Below are 19410 nucleotides of genomic sequence, written 5' to 3'. Positions count from 1 at the left end.
TTTTTTTTTATGTATTTGGGTGCTCCTGTATTGGGTGCATATATGTTTGCCAGAGTTATTTCTTCTTGTTGGATTGCTACCTTTAGTATTATGAAGTGGCCTTCCTTATCTCTTGTTATGTCCTTCACTTTGAGATCTAATTTGTCAGATGTAGGTATTGCTACCACAGCTTTTTTTTTCAGTTCCATTCACCTGAAAAACCTTTTTCCATCCCTTCACCCTCAGTCTGTGTGCGTCTTTTTTTCTGAGGTGGGTTTCTTGTAGACAGCAGATATATGGGTCTTGTTTTCTTATCCAATCCGTTACCCTATGTCTTTTGATTGGGGCATTTAATCCATTTACATTTAAAGTTATTATTGATAGGTACTTATTTGTCGCCATTTTTATTCTTTACCCCTGTGTTCCTTCTTCGCTTCCTACTTCTTTTTTTTTTTTTTTTTTTTTACAGCAGACCCTTTAGCATTTCTTGCATTGCTGGTTTGGTGGTAATAAATTCCCTTAGTCCTTTTTTGTCTGTGAAGCTCCTGATTTCACCTTCAATTTTGATTGATAGCCTTGCTGGGTACAGTATTCTTGGATTCAGACCCTTCCTTTGCATGACTTTGTATATTTCCTTCCATTCCCTTCGGCCTGATGAGTTTCTGTTGAGAAATCAGTCACCAGTCTGATGGGGGTTTCTCTGTAGGTAACTTTCTGTCTCTCTCTTGCCGCTTTTAAGATTCTTACTTTGTCGTTGGTGTTTGCCAGTTTAATTATAATGTGTCTTGGCATCGGTCTTTAGGGGTTTATTTTGCTTGGGACTCTGTGAGCTTCTTGGATTTGTGTGGGTTTTTTCTTCCCTATATCAGGGAAGTTTTCTGTCATTATTTCTTCAAACAGGTTTTCTATTCCTTGTTCAGTTTCCTCTCCTTCTGGAACCCCAGTTATGCGGATGTTGTTTTCTTTCGTGTTGTCCCAAAGTTCCCTTAGGCTCTCTTCCTGCTTTTTAATTTTTTTTTCTAGAAGCTGCTCTACTTGGGTATTTTTTCCTACCTTGTCTTCTAGCTCACTGATGTGGTCCTCTTCTTCTTCTAGTCTACTCTTGATGCTTTCTATTGAGTTCTTTACAGCAGTGATGTCATTTTTCATTTCTTCTTGGTTCTTCTTAATTTCCTCTTGGTTCTTACACATATTGTCGAATTTGTCTTCCATTCTTTTCAGCCATCTTATGACCATTTCTCTGAACTCTTTCTCTGACAGGTTGCTTGCCTTCATTTCGTTTACTTCCTTTTCTGGTGATGCCTGCTTTTCTTTCATTTGCAGCTGTTTCTTTGTCTCCCCATGGTCTCTCTTCTCTGTGTGTCTGGTTAGGTAGTTCTCTCTCTCCTTTTCGTGATGGAGTGTAGCACTCCTCTGAATCTGCGTGTTTACGCCAACTGGGGACCGGTGCTCTTGGGTTCGCAGCTGTTCGGTGGGTGCCGCAGTTGTAGATTTTCAGGCTTCCGATAATATCCTCTTTCCCCTTCAAGATGGCGCAGTCTCCGTGTCCTAGCCGGCCGCTCTGGGAGGGAACCCAGCAGCAGTTGGGGCTGCCTGGTCAGGGGAGTCCTGTCCAGCAGTCCCCCACCATCTCCTGGAGTATAGCTGTCCCTCAACTCACCAACAAATACTCCCCATGCGACCCTCAGCTGTTCTTTCTATCTGCTCCGGGACAAGGCTCGGGATACATCTGTCTATTCCACCACCATTTTTTCGATCCCCAGTTTCTGTATTTTCAAATAGGTATCTATACAGAGCCAAAATAACAATTACTGGAATGGAAGCTATCTAATATGACCCTTTGAAAACTGGCCATCTAGACATTATCCAGCCATTTAATAAATACTATAGATAATTCATTTTATAAGTTCTGTTTTAATTGCTTTTTGAAGGTCCTCCAAATAGCTTCATCTCTCTTAAAGTACAGAAATCCAGCTAGGGACTATGCTTTAATAGGGGCCTGACAAATTTGGAAAAATATTATTTCCAGGCTTTTATATAAGAAAGTTCAGCCCTAACCGGTTTGGCTCAGTGGATAGAACGTCGTTCTGCAGACTGAAGGGTCCTGGGTTCGATTCCGGTCAAGGGCATGTACCTTGGTTGCGGGCACATCCCCAGTAGGAGGTGTGCAGGAGGCAGCTGATCGATGTTTCTCTCTCATCGATGTTTCTAACTCTCCCTCTCCCTTCCTCTCTGTAAAATATCAATAAAATATATTTAAAAAAAAAAAGAAAGTTCAGCTAATATTACAAGTTCACATTAACTTTAAAAATAACAGCATTCTATTGCTGACTTATATTTAACTGAGGATTAGAGAATCACCTTTTTTGTTGCACAACTACTAATGTGATTACTTTTTACCTTCAGTGCTTTCAGTTTGTCTTTAGTCACTATTTGACAGATTATTTACATTGCATATTGCCTCTGGTATCATCCAAGGTGTTTTAAATCTACTCTTTTTTTTTTTTACCAGCATAAATAATTTATTGCAAAATTTCTAATATTGTACAATAGTGGGCCTGACATTTCACTCAAGAGTATTCTGGGATGGCAGAAGCAGGAGGTAGGGAATAAAATAAAAGTGTAGCTTGTGAACACAGAGTGCTGAGGGGCTGATTTCATGCAATAGCCCACTGGTGTTCAATTTTAATCAACTATGTTACCTTGGGCAGGAAGGAACTGTACTAGGCCATGAACCCTCAGTTCTTATTTGGCCAGTGCACCCCAGGTTTCTGGCCTTCCTTTGTGCTTCCTCATTCATAGTCTTATGGGGGATTTGATAAGACCTCTAGCTGCCAGGCTTGTGGTGCTACCAATTGACCATGTGGTCCCCAGTCTACAAGAGAAACCCTACAAGAACTTGGGCCTTCATTGAAGCTTCTTCAGACAGGAATGGCTGGAATCTTACAGAGTACATCGTCCATTCTAAAATAAATATCACTGATAAGCATAATAAGGAAAGTATGAATAAGTGTGGAATGCATACCAATTAGTAAGACATAAGCCACGCTCTTAAAGGACATCACTTCTTAAATTCTTAGAAGATAACATTGCATGACTCTCGAAATTGGATGGCTTTACTAAACTAACCTACAAGAAAAAAACAACTTCCTCCCCCCAAAATATACTCATCTTTTATTATAAAAAAATCAAAGCAAAATCTTGTTGCTCTCTAAAAAACATTCTTAAATTAATCCCAACTTTATACAAGTCCACATTCTAGGAACATGCAGGGTATTAGGCATATTCATTTCAAAACATTTCTAAATACAAATATAAATCAATAGAATTTGCATTTCAAAATTAACAGAGAGACACTGGATCATTATATCAATTTCTAGTACCTATCTACATTGTAGACACAGAACGCTGAACATGACTTGGTGTGCTTATAAACACAAACAATATTTTATAAAAGTTTAAATTATTTTTCTCTATACTCAAGGTAAATGATGCTGGAAAATAAATGTTTTTATGTGCTGCGCTATTTATCCGTATTCTTTTCTTCCTTCTATTTTTAGCCTCTTTATCTATTTAATTTACATTTCCATTTCTACTGCCTTTCTAGTTATTTTCTCATTATATTTATTTCTGATGTTCTAATTTTATACTCATGCTAAATAAGTGAAAATATTTCTGAGATCCCACTTATTGAGAATGCTTAATGAATTGCACATAGCCTGTATTTGCTGCTTCATGTATTCAAACTAAGTGAATTATATCAAACCATATTTTTATATAAATATAAATAAAACAAAGCACTACTAGTTTCAAGTTGTTGAAATGTAGTTGAGTTGATGACATACATTATAAATAAAAAGTTTAAATGAAGGCAGCATCTGAAAAGTAGCATACAATTAGTAAATGGGAAAACTATGTGACCAGCTTTGCAGTCAGTCCCAAAGGAAATACAAAAGTATATGAAAATTTTCTGCCCTTAAAACATTTAGATTCTTGTTTAAAGATAAGACATGATATATAATATCATGATAATAATATTAACAAAATAATTTTAATAACAATAGCAATGATAGTAACAATAGTAAAAACAAAATAAAAGTCATTAGTGTTATAGAAAGTTTCTATATACCATGCATTGACATATTTTATGTTTAACCTTTACAAGAACCTTTATTTTAGATATTAGGAAAATTATACATAGCAAACATACATTATTTGTCCAAGATTACAAAATAATTAACCCAATTACATTTGAAACAAAGTTTGCCTGATTCAAAAGTGTTTATTATTAACTTTGGTTACATTGTACCAAAAAGGAGTTCAGAGAATTATATTAAAAGTTTGACTGTGGCTAGCGAGCATAGTCATGTAAGAATTCACAAGTGGGTTACTCTATGACTTGAACTCTGAAGAAAGGTGTGTATTTTAGGAAAGTAGAAGACAGAAGAAGAATATTTTGGGCGTTCAAGCATGGGGAATGAGATAAATGAGAAGTGTTTTTAATATTCTCTTTATTTACATAATTAAATACTGTTTAAACTTTTTCTAATTCATAATAAGCTTGGTCCATGGTGAAAATTTTTATGGGGAATTTTAACTGTGAGAGAGAAAAATAGCAAGACTTTTATTTTCTTAAACTAGCATGCCTAAATTTGAACTGAACTGAGATCAGATATTGAACAGTCATTGGAAAAAAAAAACCCTAATTCGGCTGGGGACTTGGAATAAAGACTAAACTTAAGATCTCTTCGCTGGTTTTAGTGAGCATTATCAACCTATTTTATTGGGTCAAAATCATAAATTTAACGGAGTATTGGTTACATGACATAGTATATTCCCTTAAAAAGAAGGAAAGACATTTAATGCTTACCTTGTATTACATGTGAGTTGTCTTTCAAGAAGAAGTTATACAGGTATTTGGGAATAAAAGCAGACATACACGCATACGCCAAGGCTAAGAAAGAATAAGGCAAATGCATACAACAAATTATTTAACTACTATTAAATAAGTTTATGCTAATTATTGATGGAAACACAAATTTAAAGAAAAAAATTTGCTCTTTAAAACAGAAAATAATTTGGACAACAAAAGATAGCCACCTAGTAACTTTTCAATTTCAAACTACTATAGAAATTGTTATCCCACAATAATAAAAACCTTTATTATCTGAACTTTACAAATTTTAAAAATCTCTAATCATGGCCATTATTAATGAGCTATACAAACCCAAACATCCTTATTTTTTGTTGATGAAAACAAAAAAGCCTCAGAACTTGGATTTAGGAACCCTAGTCATAAATTATTTTTTCAAACACAGATTGCTTACTATTCTTGGAGCAATATGTGTAATAATGGCATATTCCTAACTAAACATAACAAACTTGTAGTCTAGAAAATGAGAAATATCACAGAACAGTGCATTTTTAAGCCCATTAAAATTACAAAATTTTAGTTCTCTTGGATTATGCTATCTCTACTTATTTCCAGAAATCTATGCAAAACTTGACATGAATAGAATTTGAAAAAATGAAGATTTTGAGATTGAGGCTTCTAGAGAGTTACGTTATATATAATGGTAAATACGTTCTATATGTGATGATATCATTAGAGATTTGAGTCCATTAAGTGTAACAAATATTTACTGAAAAATCTACTATAATAAAGGCATTATAACAGGGGAATAAAAAACAGAAAAAAAATCCATCATTAAACAAAGGTGCTGCTGCCCTGGCTGGGCAGCTCAGTTAGTTGCAGTGTCATCCCCATATGCCAAGGTTGCGGGTTCCATCCCCAGTCTGGGAACATACAGGAAGCAATCAATAAATGCATAAATAAGTAGAACAAGAAACTGATGTCTGTCTGACCCTCTAAAATCAATCACTAAAAAATTTTTTTAAAAAGCTGCTAACCAAAAAAAAAAAAGGATTACTATATTAGTAATAAGTAACTAGAACACAAAACATACACAAATACTTCCCTGAAATACAAAGTGCTGGGTTTAGGAGGGAGAATGAGAAAAGTTTTCATTAAGAAGGTAGTGGTTGAAATAATAGGCTTTGGAGATACAAGATTAATATGAATTCCTTTATAAACTGTTTAGGAAATATATACAGTCTAAACCTAATCTCTAAAGAAGTCAAAATTTTCTCCTATGTTCATAAAAACGGTCGCCAAAGTAGATGGATTTTTTTAGAATAATTAGTCAGAGTCTTTCTAAATCTCTAGTCACTGCCCGATCACAACAGAAACTCTCCAATAATAAATTCTTCACACCCTCTAAAATTATACAACAGATTATCTCACAGATATTTATACTATCTCCTAGAAAGCAAGCAAGATCCTTACAATAAAAACAAAAACCTTTCATGTTTGAATAAAATATTTTAGAATAATATGCACCACAATTATTTAATTGATAAATAAGCTTACCTTCATTATTGAAATTTAAATATAGGAATGGAGCACAAAGTGAGTCAAGACCTGATGGGGAGGGGTTGAAGAAAAGAATTCAAATAAACATAATTAAGTAGAACTGTAGATATATACCTTATTCAGTTCTCAGCATTACCTCTCTATAGATTAAGCATTATAAGTACTATTCATCCAGAAATATATTATCTATGGGTTACTGTGGGGAGTAACTGATAATGACTAGCACATGGTATGTGCCCAATAAAAATCAGCTTTTATTATTATCAATATTATTATGAGTTTAAGAGAGAAATATACTAATAGCAAAATGTAAAGATGATAGAAGGCTTGGTATATAGTCCCATTTCTGACCCTGTGTGTTCTTGGCAATGACTTAACATCTCCAGGCATATTTCCTCATCTTAGAGGAGATTTGTCTTATACGTTTCTTTGGTATCATGAAAAAAGACCCTTTAAAAATTGTGCAGTGAAATACAAATATGTGACATATTCCTTTTATTGATAATAATGCCGTTCATATGTTGTCATACTGACAGAACATACATAAATCTATCTATAATTGTTTGGAAGACATAGAATTCCTCTAAAATGGACAGAGCTTAGAAAAATAATAGCTTAATTTTAAGTTCGGCTAGAAATAGAGAATTTAAATATTAAATAACAACACTGTTCATTACAACAAATGCAAATATAGGACTGGGTAGAATGGATTTCTCATGCATGAATTTATCAATAACCACAAAAAATAATAATGAGAATGGTAAGAATCAAGGATATTGAACATTAAAGATGTTTTTTAAAGAGATAATAAATAAAATAAATAGTTTAGGGTGGTATCCTATTCCCTAATTTCCAATAAACAGGTTAAGCGTAAATTGTAAGTAAATAAATGGTAAAATATCAACTAGCCCCAAACTATTTATGCTATAAAATTAATTGATTATTTTCATAAGCACTGAGACAATGTATCCACAAGGATTACAATCACACAAAATGTTCTTTCTACTTTCCTAATTAACATGATGGCAAACTGTCTCATTAAATATCATGCCTTTAAATGATCTCTACTTGGCATTTAGGCAACGTTTTTTTAAAAAGTTCTCATATAAACCTTTCAATAAATGGATCATAGCTTTAGTATTGACTTTTCTCAAAGCCAAGAATGTTTTGATTATTTTAATTTTTAAAACTGTCAGTCATGCAACATGCTCCATATACTTCAAAAAGAGTCTTAATAACTGGGGAAAAAAGTTACCTTGCCAATACACAAGATCAGGATGGGACACTACCCAGGCTTTTAATACACGCCTAAATTTTGCATGACCTTCTGGTGATGATAACAGTTCATCATACTGATGACAACGAGGAATATCCACTTCAATCTGTAGAATAGCAAAACAATAAGATGAAACTGTGATTTCCAATAAAACCCAAGGTAATGAAAAAAATTTTTATTATAAATTTCAGAATAGATAATTACATAATCCTGGCATCTAAAGTTTTTGAATTTTATATTAACACTCTGGAAACAATGAAAAGGTTGTACACTTAAGGAAAACAGACCATTTCTTTTGAAAAGGTATGTATCAATATATTTTCCAAAAAAATCTTCCTTTACAACCTTGTCTAAATAAAGGGCAAATTCTACAGATAAAAGAGTACAATTACTAAGAAAAGTCACTTGGCCTATATTCCTTTTAGGGACAGTTTTAATTCACTAACTTCTGATACAAAAGTTATGCTTACTCAAACAGCATATGAATATGATGGCTGCTGAGCATAATGAAAAGAAGAAAATTACCTCTTGCCTTTCTATAATTTAAAGATTTGGCAAAATTATCTTAGATTGTTAAAGAAAATCTAAATCATACTTGTCTATCTGTAGGAATTGGAGTATCTTTATCAATTGCATCATACTTGGCATGAATAGCCCCCTGAAAAAAATAAAAAGAGAATAATATTAATTCATCATATCCTTGATAAATTATTAATGTATATAAATATACTTTTTATAAACATCTATCTTTGAAAACCCACCCAATTATAGGTGGGAACATTAAAAACCGAAGTATACCTCTCAGAAAAATTCTCTACAGTTTTGATAATCTGTGATGAAAATCCGGGACAACTTGCCATTTTGTTCCAGAAGACAAAAGTGTTGGATGAGTCAAGTAGCAAATGAACATACTTAGTCAAACACTCTAGCCTCCACAGCACACAATACAGCCTTGTTACTCTCTATTCATTTTTACCTCAAACATTGTCAATTTTGGGGGAAAGAAAGCACAGGAGGCCATCCCACAAGAAATTTTCCTGTTAAAGTTGGTAATAAAAGCAAAAATAAAATGGACCTGTTTAAAGGAATGCTAGTTCAGCACAGGAAGCAGAAGTTTGAAATAAATTTAAGAGTAGAACATCACATAGGTATGGAATCACTAAGGGATTAAATGGATCATTTACACTTTTTAGTTATACCGGTACAGAATAAATAATTGAATAAACAATTTCAAATTTAGTCATGTTCAATAGGACCAAGCATGGAACAATTCTTATAACTTAGGTTTACTGTAATGGTGTAGAAAGAGCCACTAATTTGGGGTTCAAAAATTATGACATTACTTGCTGGTACATCAACTTCTATGGTACGTCTATTTAATGACAGATAGACAACCTGACCTCAAAAGTCCTCTTGAACTTTAGCATTATGTGGTTCTACAATTCTAACTATTAATGTATTATATGGAACAATAGGCATTCTTGTAAAGCAGCCACTCAAACTCAAAGATGTTTGTAGAATCTCATCAAAGGAATCAGGAATAAATAAATAAAATTCTTTTAACAGTGAGTTGAAAAGAATTAAAAATAGTTGAGGGAATTCAGGAAAAAAATGCATGATGGGTAGCCATAAGACATTGATAAGAGAATATCTGAAGGCAGGATGACAAAGAAATTGCCTGGAAAACAACAACAACAACAAAAAAAACGGGGCAAGAATGTGGCCCATTATCATGACTGCTGTTACCAGAGTTCTCTGTTAGTACTGCAAGTCACTGTAATAATTTTGTCACACCTCTCCTTTCCTCACTGCCAACAGATCAGGTGTTGTACAAGACAAAGTAGTTTGCCTTGGCAGCATGGTTCTTGTGAGATAGATGTGCCAAAAAAGCACTAAATTATGTTAATTATTTTTAAAATATATATTTTATTTATTTATTTCAGAGAGGAAGGGAGAGGGAGATAGAGATAGAAACATCAATAATGAGAGAGAATCATTGATCGGCTGCCTCCTGCACATCCCCTACTGGGGATTGAGCTTGCAACCCAAGCATTTGCCTTTGACTGGAATCAAACCTGGGACCCTCCAGTCTGCAGGCTGACACTCTATCCACTGAGCCAAACCACCTAGGGCTGTTAATGATTTTTTTATAAGGTTCAAATTGATGGAGGATTTCTCCAAACTTAGAGCCACTTATAAACAGGCAAGCCTATTCCTAAATAAATATACTTTATAGGCAGGATAATATGCTTATAGCTGGTATATATAGTCTTAAAATAATCTGATTTGAAAATTAATAATCAAGATAATTTCTATGAGCTCCATTAAATGAAATATTAAATAATATAATCTAATAAATCTTCAATTACATTTTGCTAATCTATTCTTTTTCTCTAGTCCTTTCACTTAAAATTTCCAAATATTCTTAATGCTTATATTTTACTATATAACTTTCTAACTATTTGAAAAATATGTATTTGGAAAGTACTTTCCTACTTCTTCCTTCTTTCTTAGTACTATTATAACCAACTTCTAACTTTCTCTTTTCTTTCTTACCTCAACTCCCAGGAGAGCAGCCCAGGTTAAACCTCTCATAAGTGGAGGAATGTCAACTCTTGCTTCTTTCCAGATTTGATTTTTTTTATATGGATAAGCCTACAGATGAAAGAAAGATATGAAAAATGTTTCAAATTATCAAGTAGCATATTTTAGTCTAGAAAGTCCTGAATATAGATCAGTGATAAAGTTGAAAGAGATCTTAAATAAATTTCAAAGTATCTCTGGTGTTATTACTTTGGTATTATTAATACACTAAGAGGCCTGGTGCAAGAATTCGTGCACTTGGGGGGGGGGTAGGAGGTCCCTCAGCCCAGATTGCGAGAGGATGCAGGCCAGGCCAAGGGACCCCATCAGTGCATGACTGGGGCCAGGGAGGGACGCAGGAGGTTAGCCAGCCAGGGAGGGACTGTGGGAGGACTCCAGGGCATGTCTGGCCCATCTCGCTCAGTCCCGATGGGCTGGACCCCAGCAGCAAGCTAACCTACCAGTCGGAGTGTCTGCCCCCTGGTGGCCAGTGCACGTCATAGCGAGTGGTTGAGCAGTCTTAGCATATCAGTAGCTTATTACGCTTTGATTGGTGTATGGACGACTGGACACAGCATATTAGGTTTTTATTATATAGGATATTAAGTTGGCAGTGGAATGGTTCCCTATATTCTGTAAATCTTATATAATACAAACAAAGAAGTGAGCTGATTCTACTGTTTTTAAACATTTCTCTCTATTTTGTGATATGAAAGAATTAACAAGGAGTCATGTGTAAATAATACTATCAGCTTCATATGGGTTAAATAATTTATGCACAGCACTTTGTAAAATATCAGGTCATATAGAAAGTATTCAATAAATGTGTTATTATTATGGCTACTTCTATATCCTTGCATATAAATTTGTCCCTTTATAAATTTGTACTTTAGGAGAGAGTTCTAGAAAAGAATTATTAGGACAAAGGGTATGGATATTTTTAAGGCTCTTCATATATACTTTCAAATTGCCTTATGTACTGTTTCAATTTATACTTATTCCAAAGGAATAAGAGGTCCAATCTTAATATGCCTTTGCTCACTTTACTAATTTGGTTATCAAAAAAACCTATTAAAATTTTTTTCATTCTTAGTGAGGATAAATATTTTGAATAGATTTACTGACTAGTTGTATTTCTATTATGTTCTTTTTCTTTCAATATTAGTGCTTTTTCCTGTAGATTTTTAAGTGTTCTTTAAACAGTATGGATATTAATCTATTATCTAATATGATTTTACATATAATCCTATATCATTTTTACTTTTTTACATTTGTTTTTACTTTTAAGTTTTATTTACTATGAACATGTATCATTTTTGTAATTAAATGTTAATCAGAAAAGATAGGTTATAAAAATTAGTTTTCTCATGACATCAAGAGTCCCTAATAATTACAGAAGAAATAAAAAACAAGGACTGTATATGGGCTCTTAGAACACTTTCCACATTAGAATCCCTACCTTTAGCAGCCTGTCAAAGAGAATGATTCTGTTAAGCTGGTACTCTGTGTCCCTCTCTCGGATGATTAAAGGCAGCGTGGCAGCAGCAGACAACTCATTACTGCTGTTTGAATGAGGTAAATTAGACTGGCTGTAAAAGAGAAACAAAAGGTACAAAATTAAAACAAAACAAAACTCCATATTAAGTGTTTTATTTAGGAAATGCTCTTCATTGAACATATATGTTTGTTACCAATCTAACATAAACAATGAAGAAAAATAAGTGTAAAAGGAGACTATATATACTCACTCATCTTCAAGTAGTGGGTAAAATGCTTCTCCACCAACATCTTTTAATCTCTGTAAATTAAAAGAGAAAATATTATGTTTGAGACTCTGAGACAGAACACTGAACTGCACTTAAAAAGCAACATAATATAAAACTTATGAATTTATGTGAGGTACTAGAAGTATAAAATTTAAAATCCATTCCTATCATAAATATACAAATACATTATGCCTCTAGTGATTAAGTTTAGCTCTGAAGCACAGTTTTTGTATGTTGATTATTTTTACCTCCAGGTGTCTCTTGTGTTAGACCTCTACTATGATATTTCCCAAACACAATTCAGGATTACTGAAATTAGTATAAAATTTAATACATGGATAATATAGTTTTAAATCATACTAGAGGCCCAATGCATGAAATTCGTGCAAGAGCAGGCCTTCCATCCCCTGGCTGCTGGCACTGGCTTCCCTCCGGCTGCTGGCAGGCACCCGGGACCGGGGCTTCTCTTGCAGCCCCAGTTTCATCTGGAAGATTGTCCAGAAGGACGTCTGGTCTAATTAGCATATTATGCTTTTATTATTATAGATGAAGGTTATTTTAAAAGGTACTTTAAAAATATATATCCCTTAATTTAAAACTCAATTTGATTTACTTATTTTTACTTTGTAATTAATACAAACTAAGACAATAGTAAGGGTACTAATGAAATAAAATTCAAAAAATTTTTCACAACGTATTTTGAATATGTATGATTCAAATATTGATGAGTTCAATTCTCTTAATTATCTTTTTTAAAAGTCATTATAATAATGTTTTTCAATAATAACATAACATGCAGGATTATAGGCATTCTTCAAAAACATAAGACAGGCCACAGTATAGTAAAATCTGAGACACATCCTAAGCATGTGATTCAGGTTATCACCACCTTGCCTGCTGCTCTGTTCTTCAGTGCACCTTCCAACTTGAAAGCAGAGTATCTGCTCCTATGGGATTGACACAGAGGTTCAGGCTCTGTGTGCAGCCGGCACCGACCTTCTATTGATTTGAGTACTTATGCACTTCCATTAGCATTATTCCCAGAATTTTTAAAAGCCAAAGAAAAACCTTTCATCCAACACTGAGAATCTGGCAAACACTGGTTTATGCATGGCTTCTCTCTAAAATTTGACATGCCATGTATGCACTTACTCTATTTTGCCTTTAAATCTTTAGGTATTTCTTTCACAGATTAAAATTTCCCCAAGTTTCACTGCATTATTAATATATAATTTTTAAAGTTTGAGTTTTACTATCCTTTAAGTCATAAATATTACTTTTAAATATATCTTCTGCTGTTCTTATTAATTAAAATTTTAGCATATCAAAGGCAAAAAAGGGCAAAAACACCTGTACAGAAAGTGTAAGGTAAGAGTTATTCTTTGGTTTCCATATTACTTTAAAAATCAGCACTGTTAACATTTTTTCTAATATTTATAGAAAAAATATTTTTATTTATTTTTGTATTTTTTGTTTTTGCAAATAATTTTTTATTGAAATCTTTTAGAAGAAAATATAGAAGAACATTATACAAAATATATTGATAACCTTGGTATAACTTTAAATAAGTAACAGTAAGTAAAATATAACAAATAAAACATAGTTAACTATAAAAACACTGATAAAAGTAAGAATTCTATTAATTAAAAGATACTATTCAAAAACTTAAAGGAGAAGCCAGAGATTAGAAGAAATTTGCACCACATATAGCCAACAAAGACTCTGTGTTTGGAATACATTTTAAAAGTCCTCCACTCAGTAAGAAATGACTCAATAAAAAAATTGGCAAAAGATGAATCAGTCACACACAGAAGAGGTAAGCAAACAGTCAAAAAACATGAAAGAACTCATATCTACACTATAATCATGGAATTAAACATCAGTATTATAGCAAAATACCATTCTGCTCCTTTTGGAGCAATAATTTAATAAAATTTGATGATACTATGTGTTACCAAGTATGTGGAGAAATGAGAACTCTTATGATGGTAAAAAGGTAAATAAAACCACTTTTTGAGCGATGAGACAGTATATACACTAAAGCTGAAGATATACAGATGCATTTCCAATACTGCTGTACGTGGGCTCATACACTAAAGAAACTCTCTTATATTTTGAATTTAGGGAGGAATTCAAGGCTTCATGTGTATCTGTAAGGTTTCTTAAAAAAAAGATCTCAGGCAAATTTGCTAAATATTATTTTACATTATTTGATATTTGCTAAATATAATCTTACATTTCTTAGCTGGCATAATGACAATGTCACAGTAGTATCATCCAAAAGTGAGCTTCTATCTCGACCTTGTCCAAAGCTTTCACCATCTTCAAAGAGAAAACTAGAAGAAATTTTAAAAAATTGTTATTTTAATGGGTACACAAAATTCAATTTAGTGTTTCTTCTACAAAAGAAATTTTATTCTAAATCATGAATCCTTCCATGAAAGAAAGAAATTTTAGATTTAATGGGTTAATAAAAAATACAACTGCTGTTTGAAAATTCTCTAAACAATTCTAATTTTAAAATATGTAAGTATGAATATAGTGTATAAGTATAGTGTATAGTGTATAGTGAGTAAGTATAAATATAGTGTATAAAAATAAAGCATTTAGCAATATCAGAGTGTGATTTACACTATTTCTTAAGTCAGGTTCAATACGAAAATTACTTTGCTGTTCAAATGTGATCCTGAGAAAGTATATATGAGTGAAGAACGATAAAGTGAGAAAAAACAAAAACCTTACATAATGATCATGATTTCACAGGGGAAAGAATATCGAATAATGAGTATATGAAATTTGTTTAGAATTTCAGAAAATTACTTTTGAGAATTTATATATCCTTTAAAGTATTTGTTCTTAGAATTTCTCTCATTTTATTTAATTTTCTACCTAATTCAATGTGAGCAGTATAATTGAAGTTAATATTTAAAAATTAGTTTAAGAGAGAAAAAAGTAGAAAGTCAATGGTCTACTCAAATAATTAACCTAAAATTTAACATGTGAGGGAAAGAAATCATCAGCAGGTGATATCTACAATAACCTATAATAATAAAATCTAGTCCGAAAATCTGGGAGAGGTGCAGAAAATGTAACTAAGATCTTGTCTATACAAAAAGAAATTGACAGCCAGTTTGAAATGGAATTGCCATGGCCTAGAGCAAAGAATATCCTTACATGCTATTATTCTACAATGTCATTATAATTTTTCCCAGATTTGTATTACCCCCACTACCTATAATAGTACCTCGCACCCTTGGGAATAAAAAATCATGTTTTTGGTGCTTGGAGACAAAGGTAACACATCTCTTGATATTTTAGAATTACAACAGCATTATGTACAATTATCCCAAAAAAACTTACCAACTAATTCTTTGAATGACTGGCAGCAATTTAAAAAGGACATTTAAGGATTTAATCCCTTCCACTGTGTAGAAGGCCCCCTGGAAAGGCACCTGAGCATTCTATATTGGCCCCTCTTTCCCTTTTGGCCAAGAGGGTCCCTCTTCTCACAGTCCAATTGCCCACAGCTGTTGCCTGAGCTTTCTGTTCATGCTGAGGTTGAAGCCTCATGGTGGCTGGTACCATGGATCTGTCTCTCACCCAGTGGTGTGAGCTGGGCCCTCCCTGGAGAAGAAACCTGGGTTCCCCAAGATATGTGATCAGTGCCAGGGCCCCGCCAGCAGGCGAGGGGATCCCAAGGCAGGTGCTGGGCGTGGAGGTCACAGGGCCATAGGCTACCAAGGAGACAGAACTGAACCTCACATCACCCTGCTTGGCCCCGGAGGATGGCTAGTTAGCCAGAAACGGGTAAGATTCCTCAGGGAAGGAACAACCTAAGACAGGCACAGTTGCAGAGGGGCCATCAGGAGAGAACTTGGGGTCAACAGAGGTGGGGCACAGACCCTCACCCCCCCAACTTTGCAGGGGCCTGAACCCTCACCCCTTCTGAGGGAGGTCTCCTGCCCCCATGGCTGCTTCGCTTCCCATGCCCAGCTCAAATCGGGACCCAGGTAACAGACAGAGACTTGGCCGACAGCAGCTGCCCTCTCAACTGCAACAAGACTTGTTTGAGTTGTCTTGCATCCATGGTGTGGGGAAGTGGGTTTTTGATATCTAAATCCAGCCTAGCACCAGGAATGCTCAGGGCCTACTCAAGAAGGCAAATAATCCTTTCCACTAATATTTACAGGGTAAAATAAGATTGTTGTTAGACTATTAAGTTGGACAGTAAAATAGTAGTCAAGTTCTCAGACTAATTTAAATTGGCTAAGTGAAATAAGCGAATGTTCTAGAAAAATTAATGGTACTGGACAAAAAGCTGTTCCTAAAGTGTTAACTAAAATTTTTATTGGTAGTTCATCTCATGGTAAAATTACATAACATGTAATGAACCTAAAGCAGTCATATTTTAGTGCAAAAAATTAAAATTTAAAAGCTATCAAGACTACATTATAAAATTTCCAAAAGCCTCCTAATATTTAAATCAAAAAAGGGGGGATAGTAGAAGAATATCATGTAAGGAAAAATATCCTGTAAGTAAATTACATCTAGAAAATTTTTACTTTAGAAAACTAACTTTCATTTGTAATGCTAACAGCAAGACACCCATGAAAAACACACATGGTGTCAAAACAAGCCAAAGGAGAATCATTTGGGCAAAAAATGAAAAAGGATCCCAAGCCAAATTTATAGAAAAGTTTCCTTTATTAACTTTTGGTTGAGAATATGTTTGTATATTTTCAGAAAACACCTCCAAGACCATGTGGATTCCTGCAACAGAGAGGAATTGACAGGACTACTCCAGCCATGAAGACAGAAGAGAAACAGTCCAGAGATGGAAGATGCTGACGACGCCTTGCCATACTAGCAGTCAGCAGCTGTGCGTCACTGCAGGTTGCCCAGGACCAAACCAGAGAGGGTCGGACCTGCATTACCACCATTTGTCCACCATCCAGAACTGAAATATCATTGCTGACATGTACACACAAGGAATTGTTTGACATTGAAATTGGGACTCAAAAGAACTGTTGGCCCAGAAAGAAACTCACTACAGACTGATTCATTTGCCTCTCAGCATAACCAATATTGCTTGTCTCATTTTCGGTTCTTATAAGTGTATTTCTAGTATCACATGATCTCACTCATCTAGGGGAAATAATGAACAACATAAACTGATGAACAAAAACAGACCCGGAGACAGGGAAGCATCGATCAGACTGTCAAACCTCAGAGGGAAGGTAGGGGAGGGTGGGAGTAAGGGGGAGATATCAACCAAAGGACTTGTATGCATGCATATAAGCCTAACCAGTGGTCACAGACAACAGGGGGGAGGGGGCATGTGTGGGGAGGGGTTTGGGATGGGAATGGGGGGATGAGGACAAATATGTGATACCTTAATCAATAAAGAAATTTAAAAAAATTAAAATGTTAGATAGAGCATTAGTGGAAACTCAAGAGATTCAGATTCACATCTACATGAATAAATGTTAAGAGCAAGGGAACAGCAATAACCTTGGCCCTTAGGGTTGTATTGTTATTTAAATTCCAGTCTAACTTACAGAATGGTGTCCAGGATCTTGTGTAGTTGTGCAGATTTTTCTCAACACTGATTTAGGTCCTTAATGATCTCTAAGACAAGCAAGTACCTTTACATGTTTGATTTATAATTGGAAATAGAAAATAGTTTCTCATAATAGGCATGTTAGTTGATTAACTCTTGAATATTACTGTTCTTTCTGACTCGTACATTTTTCATTTATTGAACATCAATTATTACAAGGTATTCCATAATAATAACTTCAAATGGAGGGTAAGCATATTACTTGTAACAAAACAATATGTATTTATTAAAAATAATAAAAATATTGATGGGAACTTAATACTTAGACACTTCATTAAAAAAAGTAAGTTACTAACTTCCAATAGCTGTGATAAACACTTAGTTGGAATGGCTATCAAAATTGTTTTTAAAAATTTATTACTACATTTTTTTTTATTTCCAACATTTTTCTTTTCTTACTTGGGGAGTGTGCAGATAGGTGGTTTGGATCGAATGATTTCCTTGTTGACAAGCTCTTTCTCCAAGTCACCTCCAGCTAAACACCAAAGGTAATACACTTCCTCAATTGATCTTTCTGCCAGGTAATCACTGTTTATATCTATTTATGGCAAAGAGAATCACAGTTATCTCTTTTTGTTTTTATTAAAAGGCAACAGACAATAATAGCTGACATTCTAAAACTGTAAAAACTTAAAAGCATAGTAAGATATCCTTAAGAATATACATACTATAAAATGCGCAGAGTATGAAACGTATATCCAGTTTCTTGAGAAAAAGTGGAATTTTACCCTTTGGCTCAGAGATATATCGGGTATATCTAAGATATTGGGTTCTATGTAAAAGGATTAAGGGCAGAAAAAAACATAGAGTAGGCAAACCACACAAACTACCCTATCTTTCATGTCTTGAGTCAGTTGCTGCCTCTTTAGAGGTCTTTCTTGATGTCTCACGCAGGCTATGCTTCCATTCTGCTATGTTCATACAAACCTTCATTTGTAATCATAATTCTGTGACTAAATGTCTGTCTGCCTCACCATTTGGCATTAATGTTATCTGAAGGTACAGTGTGTGAAACAAAGTAGGAACTTAATATTTAATTGAATGAATGGTTAGTAACTATTTCTTGCTATGATTTATTTCATGATAACTTTTCAGTATACTAGTAAGAGTAACTTACTGGTGTCACTAAAGCACACATTCTGAGAGGTGTAATTATCACAGAGAGATAAAAAGACAAAAGCTGATATTCTCTTAAAAGTATAATAGTATGAATGTTCTATCAACAATACAATTTTTAGAGATCATTTATAATAGATTATCTATATATATAAAAGCCTAAGCGACCAAACAACCGAATGACCTGTCGACTGGTCGCTATGACCACCAGGGGACAGACGCTCAACACACAGGATCGGGCTCCCTACTGTCTGGATCGGGCCTGAGGTGATTGGGCTCCCTCCTGTCTGGATTGGGCCTGCGGGGGTCGGGCTCACTCCTGTCTGGATCAGGCCTGTGGGGATCGGGCTGAAACCGGCTATCTGACATCTCCCAAGGGGTCCCAGATTGCGAGAGGGCACAGGCCAGGCCGAGGGACCCCACCGGTGCATGAATCTGTGCAGCAGGCCTCTAGTATGATATGTAAATGTTGATGTAATGAAAATTCCATTGGGAATTAGAAGACCTGATTATAGTATAAAGATTTGAGATGAAATGGGACTTTGTTTTGCATAGTAAACTTCTGTGTGGTGCCACATCCTCTCCTTGATTCTTAAAGTTCTTGCTCAAAAGTAATTTAAATGTAAAGGATAAAAAT

The 19410-nt window shown here is 34.4% G+C and overlaps 1 protein-coding gene across 1 annotated transcript in view; it reads right to left on the bottom strand.

The window, feature by feature from the left end:
- TBCK (TBC1 domain containing kinase) overlaps positions 1–19410 on the bottom strand; it is a 205610-nt gene that overhangs the window by 101756 nt on the left and 84444 nt on the right. The window contains exons 11-19 of the mRNA XM_080650862.1: positions 18057–18195; positions 14274–14373; positions 12020–12069; positions 11731–11860; positions 10245–10343; positions 8284–8346; positions 7668–7794; positions 6410–6460; positions 4850–4933 (exon numbers count right to left, since the gene is read on the bottom strand). Of these exons, the coding sequence (XP_080506988.1) occupies positions 4850–4933; positions 6410–6460; positions 7668–7794; positions 8284–8346; positions 10245–10343; positions 11731–11860; positions 12020–12069; positions 14274–14373; positions 18057–18195 (843 nt within the window). The remainder of the gene's footprint in view (positions 1–4849; positions 4934–6409; positions 6461–7667; positions 7795–8283; positions 8347–10244; positions 10344–11730; positions 11861–12019; positions 12070–14273; positions 14374–18056; positions 18196–19410) is intronic.

The sequence above is a fragment of the Plecotus auritus genome (genome assembly GCF_963455305.1).
Source record: "Plecotus auritus genome assembly, chromosome: 1".
Taxonomy (NCBI): Eukaryota; Metazoa; Chordata; class Mammalia; order Chiroptera; family Vespertilionidae; genus Plecotus; species Plecotus auritus.
The sequence above is the reverse complement of the archived record's forward strand: the minus strand, read 5'-3'. Positions and strand labels throughout refer to the sequence as shown.